This window comes from Drosophila santomea, chromosome 3R (assembly GCF_016746245.2).
Source record: "Drosophila santomea strain STO CAGO 1482 chromosome 3R, Prin_Dsan_1.1, whole genome shotgun sequence".
Classification (NCBI taxonomy): domain Eukaryota; kingdom Metazoa; phylum Arthropoda; class Insecta; order Diptera; family Drosophilidae; genus Drosophila; species Drosophila santomea.
Window position 1 is genome coordinate 12,276,322 of NC_053019.2, and position 17,064 is coordinate 12,293,385.

The 17,064-nt window shown below is 45.9% G+C and overlaps 2 protein-coding genes and 1 long non-coding RNA gene across 4 annotated transcripts; 2 read left to right on the plus strand and 1 right to left on the minus strand.

Moving 5' to 3' along the window:
* Positions 1-98: 98 nt before the first annotated feature.
* LOC120453028 (calphotin) lies at positions 99-5,295 on the minus strand. The gene is made up of 3 exons (XM_039637548.1): positions 5,175-5,295; positions 584-3,488; positions 99-546 (listed from the first exon to the last, which is right to left on the minus strand). Exon 2 carries the CDS (start codon positions 3,363-3,365, stop codon positions 609-611), a length of 2,757 nt encoding a protein of 918 aa, XP_039493482.1. The 5' UTR covers positions 3,366-3,488; positions 5,175-5,295; the 3' UTR covers positions 99-546; positions 584-608.
* Positions 5,296-7,302: 2,007 nt separating this feature from the next.
* Positions 7,303-8,153, plus strand: LOC120451881. Its single transcript, XR_005616417.1, has 3 exons — positions 7,303-7,668; positions 7,738-7,936; positions 7,992-8,153. It is a non-coding gene; the product is annotated as an uncharacterized LOC120451881 (long non-coding RNA).
* Positions 8,154-8,575: 422 nt separating this feature from the next.
* Positions 8,576-15,655, plus strand: LOC120451880. Of its 2 annotated transcripts, XR_005616416.1 has the most exons (3): positions 8,576-8,686; positions 8,745-8,985; positions 15,183-15,655. XR_005616416.1 is itself a non-coding variant. In XM_039635888.1 (2 exons), exons 1-2 carry the CDS (start codon positions 8,972-8,974, stop codon positions 15,577-15,579), a joined length of 411 nt encoding a protein of 136 aa, XP_039491822.1. In that variant the 5' UTR covers positions 8,576-8,971; the 3' UTR covers positions 15,580-15,655. The 2 variants fall into 2 exon arrangements, 1 of the variants encoding a protein (XP_039491822.1); XM_039635888.1 differs by having other exon boundaries at positions 8,576-8,985.
* The last annotated feature ends 1,409 nt before the right edge of the window (positions 15,656-17,064 follow it).

Genomic DNA, 17,064 nt, shown 5'->3' on the forward strand with positions numbered 1-17,064 from the left:
CGTTTTTACGACTCTCGATTGACTTTTGCATCAGGACCGATCCAAATAAATTGCATGGGTCTATTTTTATATGGAATGAAGAAAGAATGGTCTTTATATTTAAGCTTTTAAGGAAGTGTAAGCAGGAGCACAAAATTAAATTATTCATTGATAAATTTCCAATTATCAGAAGTCGCCAGCTTTCTCGGTTCAAAAGCAGAGAGGTAACTCTAATTTATGTTGTTTTTTCGCTGACAAAGTGGGGGGAATGTTCATTAATTTTCTCCTTTTGCATTCGTTTGAATTTATGTCCCACTCCCTTTTGGAATGCTAATTTCCCACGTGAAAATTTTCGACGCGCTTGCAAATTAGGTTCTGTGGCTGGGGTTTTCGAACCAGCCATGCTGATATGTCCAAAAAGTGGAAGTGGTAGATTTGTTTTGGCTACATTAATTTTGCACGGAACAATTTGGGACAACCTAGCTTGCATTGGCTCTTTTAACCCCATTATACCTTTAGTAGACATTAAGATATTAGTATCATATTTGAATTTACTTTTAAATTGATGAAATAACGCTTTATTAGCAGCTTTATTTTACATGATCTAGGCTTTTACAATCAAACTTGAGCTAATTGGATTTGGGAGGGCCAAGAATTTTCTCGATTTCGCAGAGTCTGTCCATTACTTGCTGATTTCTGGCCTTTTGGTCCTTTAGCTTTTCTCCAATGGCATCCAGTGTGGCGGCAATGGCCAATAGCGAAACATCGGTGGTCTGGAGTTCTCTAAGCAAAGGAGTTATCTTTGCCACGGGTACGGAATCTGGGGGTGACGATGACTGTTCGGGGATTTCCGCAGTGGAAACCTCTTCCACTGGTATCTCCGAAATTGTGGGTACATCTTCAGACGTTCCCACAGTAATATTTACTGGGGTTTCCTCTGTCGTAATTGGTTCTTCGGCAGCTGGCGTTTCGGAAATCACTGGTTCCGGAGAAGATTGAACAGCTTCGGCAGCAGCTGGAGATTCCTCTATTGCAGCTGGAGATGGCTCAATGGGAAGAACCTCTTCTTCAGCAGACTTTGAAACCTCTTCCGAGACTGCTGCCTGTATAGGGATGGTGCTCTGTTCAACCACAACCTCCACTGGCTTTGTCACCGTCTCTGGAATTTCGGCTGCAGGAATCTCTTGCGCAACCGGTGGTTCAGTCACTGGCATGGCTGATTCCACATTTGATTCCGCTGGAACGTTTTCAACAACGGGTGTGGTGATTTCGGTTGCTGGAGGAGCGTCATTGATGGCGACTACATCTGGTTCCGGAGTTGTGGAAGGAGCGTCAGCTGTGACAGGAGCCAGAACTTTTTCCGGTACAGGTTCGGGAATCTCAGCAGCAGTTTCTGGAATCTGTGTTGGAGTTTGTATTACCGGCTCTTCTACGGCAACCCCCGGTTCCTGAATAGCGACTGGCGTCTCCGCAGGTATCGGTTCTGCAGGAATCGCTGGGCTTGGTTCGGGTATGGGCACTGAAGCTGGATCTGCAACGAGAGCAACTTCTGGAGAAGCGACTGCTTCAGTTGGCGGTGGTAATGGGATTTCTGGTACGGCTGAAGATGTTGGTTCTGCGGAGATTTCAACAGAAGTAATTTGTTCAACCGAATACGGAACAGCTGGGTCCACTGGCTCGGTAATTAATGCTGCAGCAGCAGGGTCTGCAACTGTAACTTCTGTTGTGACTTCGGCAGGCGTTGCAACTGGCTGCGTGGCTTCCACGACGGCTTCTGATGGTACAGAAACATCGATAGATTCCGTAGGCACGGGGATGGGAGCTGCGGCAGCCGGAGCTTCAGCTGGTACCTCAGCGGGTGCTGCGATCACAGGAGCAACTTCTGGTGTATCTGTTGACGCAGTGGTCACTGGTTCTGTTGCAACTGGTGCTGGGGTCTCAGGAGCTGGAGTCTCGGCAGCGACTGCAGCTGGTACGGGTTCCGCAGCCACGGGAGGGACAACAGGAGGCGTTTCATCTATAGGAGTTTCAGCAACAGCAGTAGCAACGGGTGGTGGAGCGATCACTGGAGCTACTTCGGAAACAGCAGGTGCAATGACCTCAGGCTCCGTTGCAGCTGGTGCTGGTGCCGCAGGAGCTGGTGTCGCGGCAACGACTGGAGCTGGTATTGTTTCTGCGGCCACAGGAGGCGCAACTGGTGGAGTTATTTCAGCAGCAGCAACCGGTGATGCAGCGATCACTGGAGCAACTTCTGGGGCTTCTGCAGGTGGTGCAATGGGTTCGGGCTCCGAGGCAGGAGTAGGTGTAGCTACAACAGGATCCGCAGCAACTGGAGACTCGGAAACGACTGAGACAACGGCAGGGGTTTCTGGTACAGTGGCTGCAGTAGCAACCGGAGCATCTGTCAAAGTGCTCACAGGAGCCACCACTGCAGCCTCCACAGGTGGTGCTACAGGCACAGGCACAGGCGGCGAAGCTGCAGTCGGAGCGGCGACTGGGATTTCAGTAGCGGTTGGTGGAGCGGCCACTGGCTCAGCAGTAGCTATAGGCGTCGCTGCCACGATGGGAGTTGCGGCGACCGAAGTCTCGGGAACAGCAACGGATGGTGCTGCGACAATCGGAGCTGGAACCTCGGGGATGACAGGAACAACGGAATCTGGTACGGCTGCAACCGGAGTCTCAGCTGGAGGAGGTGAGGCGATCGCTGGAGCTGGAGTCTCTGCTACGACGGGAGCAGCAGCAGCAGCAACGGCTGGCGCAACAACTGGATCAACAACAGGAACAGCTGCTGGGGCTACTGGCGGGGATGGTGCTGCAGCAATAGGTGTTGCAACGGGAACCGTGGTGTTAGCAGCAACAACGGCTGGTGTGTCGATCACAGGAGCAACTACAGGAGTCGCAACAACTGGAGGCGCCACGGGTGTCGAAATAGCAGCCGGAGTAGGAGCTGCGGCAGCAACAGGTGGTGTTGCTATCACAGGCGCAGCAACAGGAGTTGGGGCAACAGGAGTGGGTGTTGCAACAACGGGTGGTGCCACCGGTGCTGAAACAGCAACTGGAATCTGGGCAACAGCAATGGGTAGTGCTACAACTGGACTTGCTGCTGGCGGAGTTGCGACAACAACTGGAGGCGCCGCAGATGCGACAGGAGCGACTGCTGCGGCAGCAATTGGAGCTGGAGCAGGAGCATCAGGAACAGTAGCTGTTGCCGGTTGCACACTTGCAACAGGGGATGGGGCAGCCACTGGAGTGACAGCAATCGGTGGCGCTGGTGCGGGAGCCACTGCCGCGGGGCTAACAGCTTGGACAGAGGTAGCCACTGCTGATGGCGCCACAGGCGCAGAAACCGGGGCTGCAACAGGCGATGGAGTCGTTCCAGGTTCCATGTCTATCTATGGCCCACTTTCACATAAAAGTTAATCTGTTCGTGCCTTTTCGTCGGGCTTAACCTTGTCCAATGCCTAGTTGAAAAAATGTTTCATGGCCAGATTTTCATGGTCAGCAGACAACTGAAAACAGAGGAATGAAAACGAGAAAAACATGAGACGTGACAAGCCGTTTGCCTTGTTCTGACCATGATTTAGGCCATCGCCTTAAATAAAATTAAAATCGATGAGAAAACGGGTAAGAATGACGAGACTAAGAAACAACAACCTTGCCAAAATACTGATTCAAAAATCTATAAAACAAAATGACACGGATTAGATGAGATTAAATCTAGCTTGACTACATGAAAAGTAAAAACTAGTGATCCGACGTATATTTGATTTATGATTTAATATTACAATACTGCAGTTGGCGAATTAAGTGAAAGTTTAAACACCTGAAAAACCCAAATGTTCAATTGGACGTGCACTTAATGCTTTAACCAAATTTAGAAATATAACAAGAGAGAACGCTGTAGTCGAGTTTCTCGACTATCTGATACCCGTTACTCAGCGGGGTGCTACCGCACCCAAAACTGTCAGTGTGGAAATTTCTCCTTTGCACTTCCACTAGCTGAGTAACGGGTATCAGATAGTCTGGGAACTCGACTATAGCGTTCTCTCTTGTTTTTTATCAATTTTTATGCGGGGTGCTGGGTGCGGAGTCAGGGGTCCGTGGTGTGGGGTGCGGGGTGCGGGGTGCTGCGTTCTCTCTTGTTTTTTATCAATTTTTATGCTGCGTGGTGCTGGGTGTGGGGTCCAGGGTCCGGGGTGCGGGGTGCGTGGTCCGTGGTGCGGGGTGCGGGGTCCGGGGTGCGGGGTCTCTGGTTCGTGGTGCGGGGTCCGGGGTTCCTGGTGCGGGGTGTGGTGTGCGGGGTGTGGAGTCCGTGGTCCCTGGTGCGGGGTCCCTGGTGCGGGGTGCGGGGTGCGGGGTGTGGTGTGCGGGGTGTGGGGTCCGGGGTGCGGGGTCCGGGGTGCGAGGTGCGGGGTGCGGGGTGCCTGGTCCCTGGTGCGGGGTGTGGTGTGCGGGGTGCGGGGTCCGGGGTCCCTGGTGCGGGGTGCGGGGTGTGGTGTGCGGGGTGTGGTGTGCGGGGTCCGGGGTGCGGGGTGCGGGGTGCGTGGTGCGGGGTGCGGGGTCCGGGGTGCGGTGTCCGGGGTGCGGGGTCCCTGGTTCGGGGTGCGGGGTCCGGGGTCCCTGGTGCGGGGTGTGGTGTGCGGGGTGTGGGGTCCGGGGTGCGGGGTGCGTGGTCCCTGGTGCGGGGTGCGGGGTGTGGTGTGCGGGGTGCGTGGTGCGGAGTTCATATAATTAAATACATGTTTTTTGGCAAAACGATAGAAATTTACAAGACCAATACAAAAATGAAAATATATCAAAACATTTTTCAAAAGTGTGGGCGTGGCACTTGTGGGCGTTAGAGTGGGCGTGGCAACATGAATCGACAAACTTGCGCTGCTTATATGTCTCTGGAGTCTGTATGCTTAATCTCAACTTTCTAGCTTTTGTAGTTCCTGAGATCTCGACGTTCATAAGGACGGACAAACGGACAGACGGACGGACAGACAGACATGGCAAGATCGACTCGGCTATTGATCCTGATCAAGAATATATATACTTTATATGGTCGGAAACGCTTCCTTCTGCCTGTTACATACTTTTCAACGAATCTAGTACACCCTTTTACTCTACGAGTAACGGGTATAACTACAAAAGTAACGTCCCGCCTAACGTTTAAAATGTAATCTACTTGTAGTCTACTATTATATACTTACTCTTAGGTATCTCTATCCTTTTTGAATATTTGTAATAGTACCAACCAATTAAATTTGTTGAATATTTTTTAACAGCGACCGACTTGCCGATGAGAAACACGGTGTTTAACTGGCCCGTTGACTCAGTTTTCTTGGACATTTTTACCTCTTTTCATTGGTTTACCTTCGCTCAGAAGTCCGACAACTGCCCATTGAGTGCACAAACTATACGCATAGTTTCAAGTGCTTTCTGCGTTTTTCCGATTCTAGCGTCTAAGGTGCTTACCAGCTGACCTTAGCCACATATTAAATTTGTTCCGGCTCGCACGAAGAAACATTTGGCGCTGAAAAGTGTGCTACATGCGTCGGTGTTCACCACCACGTATGAGTGATATTCGCATATTATTCGATTATCGATTCCGTTCGCGTCTTGCCAAATGCATCGAATTGATCGGGGAAACGCTTTCAAGAATTTATTCGTGCTTCAGTGCATATCGCTTACCACTCGCTTTGTCAGCTGCACTCGCAGACACATAACTGGTTATTTACACAATACTGATTACTTTGCCGTATTTGCAATGTAGTTGTCAACAAAATGCGACAGCTCCCCACGCCTCTCCGCATAGCACCGACCCTCCACAATCCATTTGCTATCGTGCCCCATTCAATGTCTGATGCAATGACAGTTGACAAACTGCCACTACGTAGCCGTTGGATCGGAACACATTAGCTCGGTGGAAATGTAATCGCAAAGAACTAAGAAATAAATCTTTCAATTTTTCGAGTGAATGCCGGGTAGGAAGTGCAGCCAAATGTAAAGCAATCCACAGAGGCAGCAGGCAGTTGCACATGCCGTCCGCTGGAGCAAGTGTAATGTGATCTGCGTACAATTTGCAGGCGTCGTTTTAAAAAGTCCAACACCAACACCTCCACCTCCACCTCCAGCTCCACCGCCGCCCCACTCCACACGCCCCGCAAACTGTGCTGGCCGGGAACCGAGCACACTTGAGACTTTTGCAAATAGTTTTTCCACATATGAACAGGAAGAATTTTTCTCGCAGGATGGAAAATAAAAAAGAGTTGCGAACGAAAAGAAAAGAAATACATATATATAAATAGACGAGATGGGAAAACGCTTATATGGAAATGATTTCACTGGAGCAATGGAGCAGTGGAGGAGGAGGAGCGCTGCGGAGTAGTTGTGGAGATTGAATTGGCAGTTCAATTTCACGTATTATTGACATTTAAGCGTAAGCATTTGAATATAAACTGAACCCGGCTCAGGGATTGAATGCTTGGAAGGCCGAGAGCGAGTCCTTTCACAGGATGCACAGACATTGGCTGCCTATTATTTTCTGTGCGATAAATCAATCGCATGAAGCGAAATGCAGAGAAAATACCAAGATAAGTGGAAATGAAATTACATCAAGCATACAAATTGTATTTATACTTTATTCTATCTCCTCCTGCATCACTGAGCTCGACAATTGATCTGAGCTGCGAAGGAGTTTGCGTACCTCAATCAAATACATTCGATTCTCTCTGAGTCTGGGGTCACTGATAAGTGATCTCCAATTATCTTTGCTAGAAAGAATGGCATACAACCAGCATTCACCAATAATTCTAAGCCCCTGCATTTTACCCAAAGTAATTCTCGGCACAAAAACAATGGATATAGCATTTCTGGCAATTTTCGAAGGTGAGGCGATCAACTAAAAGAAAAAAACACAAATCAGCGCAACACATACACCTAATTGCCGTCATTTTGCACGCACTGCAAGCGTGTGGAAAGTCGGCTCCGAGGTCCGAGTGCGATTGGAAAAACCAAATACAAATATGAATACAAATGCGGGGCGAAAATCGAAATTGCGAAATGTGGCAAAAGGAGCTGAAGCTTCAATCCGGAGCCGCTTCCGGGTGTATTTTGCTAAATTGCAAATATTTCTCAATTCGCATGCATCAGCAGAGAATGCAATGCAAACAATTTTCACCCAGCGGCCACAATAAAAAGGGAAACACCCAACCCCCTCACACCCCACCCCCCGCACGCAGAAGGGGCATACAAAGTGCAAAGTGCTGGCTAGGCAAAAAAAATTCGCAAAAATCGGCGCCGTATGGCAACCCTGGTCGCTGTGTGGCTGCTGCAACTATGGCGCAATTTATTTCCAGTTTGATTGGTTTTTTCGTGCTTAATTGCACTTGGCGTGCGGGGGGTGGGGTGATGCCGACCCTCCAATTGGAATTGGTGTGGGTGTTAGTGTGGGTGCTGGCTGGTAGTTGCCCCAATTGGTTGAAAGGTCGCGCTCATCACGTGCTTTAATAATTTATTCAAATTAACACGCGTCAGCCTGCCTTTCCGCTTCCCTTGGAAACTAACTGTTACTGCGTTTATGCGGTGCTCTTGTCGCAAACTATATCGACAAAAAACTTTCACAGGAATCGACAAATTACGAAGTATATTACCAAATGGTGACAAATTCGTTGGTACATCCCACAAAACTATATAATATGGAAAGTACGATCAACCTATCCGACACATTCCAACTGAACATTTTTAATTTCATGAAAATTCCCATTCTCGAAGCGTGCGGCATAAACGTGGCATGGGCCAGCGGGTGGCTCAGACTGCGCTCGGTTAATGGCCAACACTTTGTGGTCAGAGCAAACCGGAAAAACTGGCAGGCAAATGCAAAATATTGCACACAAGCACCCACTTTCACACACTTTCGGTCGCCACCTCCTTTCCGCTTTTCAGCCCATTTTCACCTCCCGGGAAAGTGTGAGTGAGTAAATTACAGCTACATTTTTAATGCATTTTTATTTACATTTACATGGCAGCTCGAACAGAGACCAGTTGAGCGGAGGAATATTCTGGGCCGACACGAACTTTTGACACTTGACAATTTGATTGTTTTAAAGGCAAAGTGTTAAATTATGCAAAGCACATAACAAACACAAATCGAATGGCACGGCACGCACGCACATACTGTATCAACAGCAGTGGCAAGTAAAATATTAAATATTGAACAAAAAAAGCCAATCAACATTTTGCATCAATTAACTTTTGAGAAATTCTCCAGCCACTTGAATGCTTTTTCAAGATTTCCGTAGTGGCGAAATTCCAAGGACTTGACACTTAAAGCACTTGGTGATAAGTGTTTAATCTGGTTAGGAATGTAAATGGGTTTCCTTGTTGAATTGTTTGCTTTATAGATTTACAATTTAGGGACAGGGTTAGTAATTATTCAAAATTATTTTTATTTATGTACTCGATTCTCAAACTTTCAGATCTTTATTAAATTAAGAAGTACTTTAAACTAAATGCCATGTGCGAAAAAATGAAATCGACTATTCAATTGAAAATGCTTCACGCCCTTTTTAAATACCCGAGATATTTTCACCCTTTCAGAAATTCTCGGAAATATTCAGGAACGGGAAACCCCAGCAAACAGTTTAAAAAATTCAAATGAACTACGGAATAAACGAGCAATATTTACTACGTAATTGCAACTAATGTAGCAAGTTAAATGGCAGTAAACTAATTACGATCCCTGGCCTGGTTCAACATAATTTTCATTGCATTTTTTTCAGCCTTTTCCCGAGACTGCTTTTCCACTCCTTGCAGGCTTCTGCTCCTTGTGACTCCTTGCTAGCTCCTTTCTTGTGGTAAATTAACTTGAATGCCGCAATGTATTTACCGGTACTCGAGGCAAGGGAAAAACAACAAAAAGTATGGCGAAAGGAGCTAAAAAAACAATGAAAAGGCATCGCCAAATGGAAAGGGTTAAAGAGCAAACAAATCCGACAAGCCGGCGAAAATGCTGCAGGAAAGGTAGGAGAATGCGCGGAAGAGGGCGTTAGGTGTAAGAAGGCGGCTGAAGGGCGTGGCCAGGAGTCGCGTAACTTTTATCATTAGTCCGCTGGGAAATTTAACGGGCACTTAAGTTTTTCTCACTCGTTTTCAACTTATTTTTTGCTGAACTATTGTTTAGCCATAGCTCCCAGCCCCAATTCCCCCACATCCCAGCTGTCACCTTTCATTTGGCTCCTGCTCAGCCCCGTTGAAAATTTATATTATGTTCACTCCGAATGCGGCACTAAGGTTAGCAGCATCATTTATAAGGAACTTTTATTTCGCTTAGCTCCGCTCTCCGCTCTCCACTCTACCGCCTTTCGCCTTTGGCTTCGGTTTTTGCGGATATTGTTGCAATTTATTTTATTGCATTTTGTCTACAGTTTGCGGATTTAATTTGGCCCCCAGCACTGCGAACTACAATCTGGTCTTCAGCCGACTCTTAACAAGCTGCCAAGTTTTTAATGCCAGGCCTAAGCGGAAACTTTTTCGATTTGGCTTCGAGGGGGCCCCACTTTATTCTCTCGCATCTTTGGAATCATTTTTATGATTTTATGGGCTGATGTTTGGAAAGGCTCTGTTTATATTAGGTCCAGTGGCTAGTGGTCACTTTACCAGGCCAATTTTCATGGCCCAATGAGGAGGGTTGTCCGAGTTACAACACAATTTAAATGCTACTCAAGATAAGGTAGCATTGACTTGGCTACGTGTTTCAGGTTCATGTCCGAAGGATATCACAATAACACATGACGCAAGGACTAGCACTTTCTTCAAATGTGGACACGTATTCACACAGCCTGTGCCCAGAACGAGGATAAGCCCGAACTTCTTGTGCTGTCTCTGGTTTTTGGATATTTTCTAGATGTGAACATGTGAACGCTTAAAGAAATGTCAATTACATTTGTCGATGTGGACATTTCTGGAGTTGTTGCCGCATTGTTGCTGCTGAAATTTGAAATATCTTTGTGGGTGGGGCGAGGCTGTAGGGTTTTAGCTTCGTTTTAGCCGAGTTTCCATTCAACGCCTAGTGACATTTGTTCAGCAGGCGAGGCCGCAACTCAGAACGACTGTGGGCACTCAGCACATGTCCTTTTTGCAACAAGGAATTATGTTCCCTTTGCCCCTTTACCCCTACCATACAAAAGGGTTCTGACAAAAGTTCATAGTATTTTAGCAGCACGCACATACACAATTTATGAACTTTTCACTCAGATGGGATGTGCAGCATGTTTCTTATCCAGCTTGAGGTTTAATTTAACTGAAATGCTCGTTTGACCGACCAACAAACAATTTTATTGCAGCAATTCCGCATTGTTCACATCATAATTTGGATATTTTTGTCTTGGCGAGCTAATTCTTTTATATGGGAGACAAGTCTACGGTCAGTTGGACAATAAAATACTCAGTTAAGCTGCATTTTTCCCATTGATTGGCCATAAATATTTTTAAAAAAGTTGTTTCCAAAAATATGTACATCTAGGAGAAGTATTGTGAAAATATTCAAAGTAAATAAGCTCGGTGAGCCTTGGAGCTTTTCTTTTTGGGGTCCACAAAGCATTTTCCATGCTCCACTGCCAATTCACCTGCTGCACTTCCGTTTTCACTGCTGCCTTTTCTTTTCCGAATCAATTTATTTTTTATTGAATTCATTGATGTGCACTCCTTTTATTTACCATTTTATGTGCTTTCTCTCACAAATTGTTTCGCTTCGCTGGCATTTGCATTTGCACTCAACCGATTGTGTTATGGTCGACTCTTTGGGAATAAACAAATAATTAACTTTTATTTAAGTAGCTTATAATCGTGACTTCTGCTTGGACTTATGATGGTGAAACTTTAAATACTTGAATAAAATTTCCGATTCCTGTAGGCATAGTTAGGAAGTTAATGAATTCCAAATATTTTGTCTAGTAAGGAGAACGTTTACATTGGACGCCCCTCAGAAGTTAGCCACAGTGACTTGTGGATCCCCAATAAGGGGAAAGGTACTTTGGCATATGGCCATGGAATCATCTCTAATCGGGAGATTGAATGTGCTCTCTTCTGAGGACTCTAACCATAAATAGAGGCCACAAATGGGCCAAAAGGTTCTGGGCCAACCCAATCAGAGGCGAGCCAAAATGGGCGGCGGGGAAGCAAATGATTCTTGAGAATATGTGGTAAACGAGGCCCCCATTCAGTGTAAATTCTAAGGGAATTCTATGGCACTTCCTCCAATTCCATTCAATCTCGATTCAAAGCCAGCTGTGAACTGCGAAATGAGCGAACCGGACTGGCTCGAAACCCCACCCCTTGACTTCATCCTGGCCAGGAGCATGTGAGCCGCGTTAGAGGGCCACATAATAAGCTCCATTTCCGCCTTTCCACGCTGAATTGCCAGCACTTACACACACCTTAGCAGCGCATTGAGAGGCGGCCGCAGCAGGTGCAAATAAAACGCTAAATTTGTGTACTTTTCGGCGGTTGCGATGCCCTGCGTTGCCGTGCGTTGGCTCAAAGTCCTTGGTCGAGCAAGGAATTGAAAAACATTTACCACAAAACCATTCACATACATGAGGCACAAATGGCTCGCAGGACTTGGAGGACGCGGGGGACGCGGAGGACTCAGAACAGAAGGAGCAAGAAAGCTGCAAAAGCGCCGTGAGTTGGGCAAAAACTAATGCAGGAAAAGCGTTTGCTTTTACCCAAGAGCTGGAAAAACGTTGTCAGTTTGGCGAGTATACCTGAATTCAGTGCGGAATCGAAAGGAATGGAATGGAATGGAAGCAGGGCACCTAAGTGCCAAGCATATGTCTTCCAACAAAGCAGATAGACACACTCACATTCACACGTGATGTCGCTTCTTTTTCCATTCTCACAAGTTTTTAGCTCAGGTTTTCCATCTGCCTGGCACCGAATTTATCCTGCAGTGCTAATGCCTTCCCAGTGACCAGTTCTCCAGTTGTCCACTTGTCCAGATGTCCAGTTCCACATGCGATTCCCGTCCCTGTCCACCTCTGATCTGCACTTTTTCCGTTTCCGCTTTTGTTTTATTATTTTAGCGATTTTTTTACCTTTTAGTCATTGGCGAGAAAACTTTGTCGAGCTTGTTAGTTTTTCTCAACTTAGTAGATCAATAATATGAGCATGATGTGTTGGCACTGCTACCAAGTTTTGTTCTGGTTGCTGTGAAATTTTACCAAACGCTGCATGTGATGCAATTTAAGACTGTAAGCAAATATTTTTGCAAAATTATGCTTTGAGTATGCTTTCCCTGCAGTTTGAATTACCCGTCTGAGTTGGCTTCAATTTTAAAGCTGAGCTAAAAAGAAGTTCAAGTTCTTAACAGTGATGAACCAACAGTTTTAAAGTACTTTCTTACTAGAATATGAAACCATATTTAAGGATGATGGCTTGCTTACATAGCAACGTCAATTAAGTTTGAAACGAACTAACATTAAATATTAAAAACTGCTTCCCTGAAAACACAGGTCTGATATTCCATGAGTGCATTAGAGTGGATTAGAGTTTCTGCAGCAGAGTATATCCGGACACAATTTGCGGCCAGCCAAGCGACGGGTAACAAAGCCACAAGGACAATGACAACCTTGTCCATTTATTACCTCGGCCATAACAAAAAAAAAGGAAAAAGTAGGGAAAGCCATCATCCGGGTATTTACACTTGTTTCGCGCCACGAAGGATTCGCCACGTGCCGCATTCCACGTAGCCCGAGATTTTCTTCCTGTTGGCGAAACCTTTTTAGCATGTCCGCAGGCGAAATAAACGAGCCAAGAAGGAGTTCAGCTCAATTGAGTCAGCTTTCCCACGGGAAAGTGGTCAGGAAGTGCATTTTGGAGTCCAGTTGAGCTCGGGATTGCGAAGTTCCCCGGCTTTGGGTTAATTGATTCGCGAGCGCGGCACGTACGAGGCGGTAATGCGATGGAGTTTTTACGAGCTGCTCTGATTTATTCAATTATAATGAGGGTCTTGACACGCTCTGACTTTCGGAACGCGTGAATAATGCAATTCGAATGACGAATTGACGAATTGACGAATTGAGGAACAGTAATCTCGTAAGGCTGGGGAGCACGAGAGCAGATGCCAAGTGTTCTCCCAGGATGTGCCGGCTCCCATTACAGGACCTCCGCACCCGAAGACAATCACATAAACACGCATTTCCCTCGGAGTGGGACAAATTAAATTACACCAAAGCTGCTTTCACGTCTAGGACATGCCATGTCTAGGTTGGCCGAGGAGAGAGCGAATGAGGCAGGACTATGTGCTCTGGCCGGGACAAATCGTAATTCAAATAAAACAATGTAATTTACCACAGGATGCCGAGAACGTGGCCTAATAGGCAAATGCTCCCTGCTGCTGGGACTGCACAAGGAAATGTTCGACAACAAAGGAAGCTTTCCACATACACACACGTAACGAAAACCGCTGCCAGGGCGCCCAAAATTATCCTGGAAATCGGACTCAAGTCCTTGAACCGAAAATAGAATTGAAATAGAAGCGGAACGCTTGAACTTCGTAATAAGAAAATCGAGTGCTTTGTTCGGGACCGGAAAAGAACTTCGATTAATTATCCAAATTATCTGCGCTGTAAACACTTGAGCATTATTTTAAGCCGTGGCCGAAACCCGTAATGAAACCCCGAATCAAGTACACAGAAGATAATTCCAGATTATCGCAAAAGCAACCGCAGAAGCAAACGGAAAACTTTGTGGCACGACAAACCAAAAACAAGATATCATTTCAAGGACCGTATGGATACGGATGTATGTATACATACGTGTTCATAAAAGTACTCACTCCCACGCAGCTCATACAGATGCTCATACAATTTATGGGAAAACAGATGTATTCGGCTTTATTTATTTTCAGTCTGGGTTAGGGGATTCGGATCGGGGCTCCGCTTGTTGTCTTTTGTGCCACCGCATCACAAAAATAATCTCAAAGGACCCCTCACACACACACGCACGCATATTTGGCGGGAAGGAGGGTGGACAAGGCCAGAAATCATATCAGGCAACAACACAAGGACCAGAAACAGGAACAGAAACAGCAGGAGTACCAGTACCAGTAGCAGCACCAGTGGCAGACATGAAAACAAATCCCTTTGCACATTTTCCGAAAATGAGAAAATGCAAAAGTTTTGCTTCGGTCGGTAAGACAATGCTCTGGATGGAATGGCGGAGGGTCCCACTCCCATTCCCAGTCCCAGTCCCAGCCTCATAGAAAAGCGGCAAATTAAAACAAACCTCAGGTTGCCCGTATTCGGAAATGGACAAAAAAACGGAGATAAATCCAACAACAACTACAAGAACAAGCCAAATCCAGCCGAAACTTGAGAATATTTTGGCCAACTTTTTTCTTGCAGCTTCCATCTGTCTCGTTTCCTCTCTTCAGTTCGCTCTGTGCATTGGACCAAGTTGATGAAAAGCCGAGGAGTCTTGTCTGCCAGCCTCCCCTCCCCTCCTCCTCATGGGCATGGGCGTGGGTGTGGAGGGGGCGTTCCACATTAACTCTGAGTTGATTCTTTCGCACCCTCCACAGAAGGCCACCACCATATTTGTGGGCGGGGGCAGGGGCAGGGGCAGGGGCGTGGCTCGGCTAAAGGCGTTAATGTTCCTTGATGTTTACGTACGGGAATTAACTTATTTGTCAGGTACTTGTTAAGCTAATAGGGGCACATTTAATGCGATGAGCTGAAAATTGCTGTCACTCAAGATTTGCAGTCATTGCGCGCAGTTCTCACTAATGTCGATGAATGTGGCATTATACACTCCGAAATGTGAATATCAAATAATGATACTGTTTACAGGGCAGCTTACCCAGAACCACTCTTCAGTTACTTTTAATACTTTTTAAGTTATCGGTGCCAACTCAAGTGATTTGTTTTTACTTATTCTTAAGAAAATCTTGTTTGACTAAAGACAATATGTGAAAAGTTAGAACTATTTTCATTGCAAACAATCGAGATTGAAGTGAGATCAAAATATTTTATGTGCATTTTTATTCTTTTTGTATTAAATTTGGATTCAACAACTGACGGTGATGGAAGCACCCAATGAATAAATATTTTATAATAATTGCCATCCCTTTTTATTGTTTATTTCCAAATTATTCCTTTATAATCCAGTTCCTTTGGTCCGCTATCATCGACTAACTTCATATTGTTTTTTTCCTACAGAAACGCATTAGAAGCAGCAGGATTGAATAATACTCATGGTGGAATCCTAATAAATATTTATATTTGTTTACTTTCCGTGAAACCGAGTCCCGTGCCACCGCTAACACCACCGCCACCACCCATTGCAAACTCGGCTAAGACATTAAAGGAAAATGTGTTTTTTCATTACGACTGGCAAGTGCGCTTTGTAGTGGATCTCGGAGTGTTCTTGTCTGCCTTGAGTGCACTTCTCCGACGCTCTGGCACTGGAGCCCTCCTTTGGCACCCAAGCCTTTCCCATCCTAGACTTTCCCTTCGTTTCCAAACGTTTGTTGGAGCCCTAGACGTAGGGGAATTTCTCATAACGCCATGGCAAAAGGCACTGACGAAGATGACTTGGGATCCTGCTCGCAAATGAAGCGCAATTAAAATGTAATTTTTATGCAAATTCCGTGCATAAGTGAACTTTTAATTAATTCAGCTCGAAAATAAATGAGAACTTTGTCCATAATTATGCATTTCTTTGCCCCATCCTGACCATATTGTTGCACTGCACCTGGCTTTTTTGTATTTTCGGCTTTGGTGTATGCTGGATGCAACTGAATCGACACGGAGTTTTAACAAAGAGCAACTAATTTGCGGGACTTTCCAGGGAAAGGGATTTTCCATACACACAATAGCTGCTCTACGGAAATCTGGTACTGCAGGCATGTATTTTGCATATGAAAATAAGAAAAAAGTTGTTCCTTTTAATAAACGAAAGTAGCAGACTGATTGAGTGCATAAAAAAGCGAGTCTGTCAATCCGGCTGATAGATTACGTTTTTTCCCTCGAATATGTGAATACTCGTACATTTCACAGGATCCGTCTGTGCGGCACTAAACGCTTAATTAAAATAATAAATGCTCTATTATACGGCGCCAAAAGTCCTTTGGCAGCTTAGCCCTCTCTCTTTTTTCCTTTCGCCAAACGTACTGGGAACGGCGCATAAAAACCGCGACACGTTTAGCAAAAAATATCAAAGTGTTAATTTAAATTGCGATACGTGATGGGAATCCAACGAAGGATCCACATCCCATTTTCCGGTTCTGCGTTTGGTTTTTCCTCCTGCCACGTACGTCGGGTTGCGCACAATTTTATGCACGTCCAGCGTGTAAAACACCTAAAGGAACGCCATCAAGCCGGGCACGCCCACTTTGGCTAACAGCCCACCCAACGCCCCAAAGCCTCCAACGCGCCCCTCGCCTGTGGCTTTTCCCCCTCCCCACCCATCGATTAGTTTTCATTTTGGGAACAATTTCTGCATTGGCTGCACTGATTACGGCTGCCAAGCGGGTTTTTTCATCCGCATGGTTCTGGGCTGGAACCCGTCCCCCATTTGCACCCGAAAGCCTGGGAAACGTGGCTATTATCTAACCTCACGGGGGAAACCTATCCCCAAGTGGCAGACAGTCTGTCGATCGCTTGTGTACAAAGCTGCCAACTACTGCTTGGCCTATTTCGCATTTAGGGATAACGAAAGGGGCTTAGTTCCGATACTTCAATCCGCTCTAGTTGATGTACTCTATAAATTATCAGTTGATTTTAGGTCATGCTCCTATTTTCAAACATTTAATTGTAGCAACTTTGAGTTGTGTTAACCGGTAAAATACAAGATGAAATCATTAACAATCTTTAATTAACGCCAAATAAAAGTTGTATTGATACTCTCCCAATTTATGAATAGCAAGTAGGGCGAAATCAATTCCTTCCAGCGACCGCTCTCTCCATTCTCGATCCCCAACCCGTTTCCTTCTCCACCGATGGTCATTTACCAGTTGTCCTGGTTACGTAAATTCGCCATGTTTACCAAATAATCAGGTCCGCGTGTTTCATGCACCCGAACATCCACTTGTGGATACAT

What these genes read in the sequence shown, in the direction of transcription:
- LOC120453028 (XM_039637548.1), bottom strand. Translation starts at nt 3,365, where the DNA reads ATGGAACCTGGAACGACTCCATCGCCTGTTGCAGCCCCGGTTTCTGCG.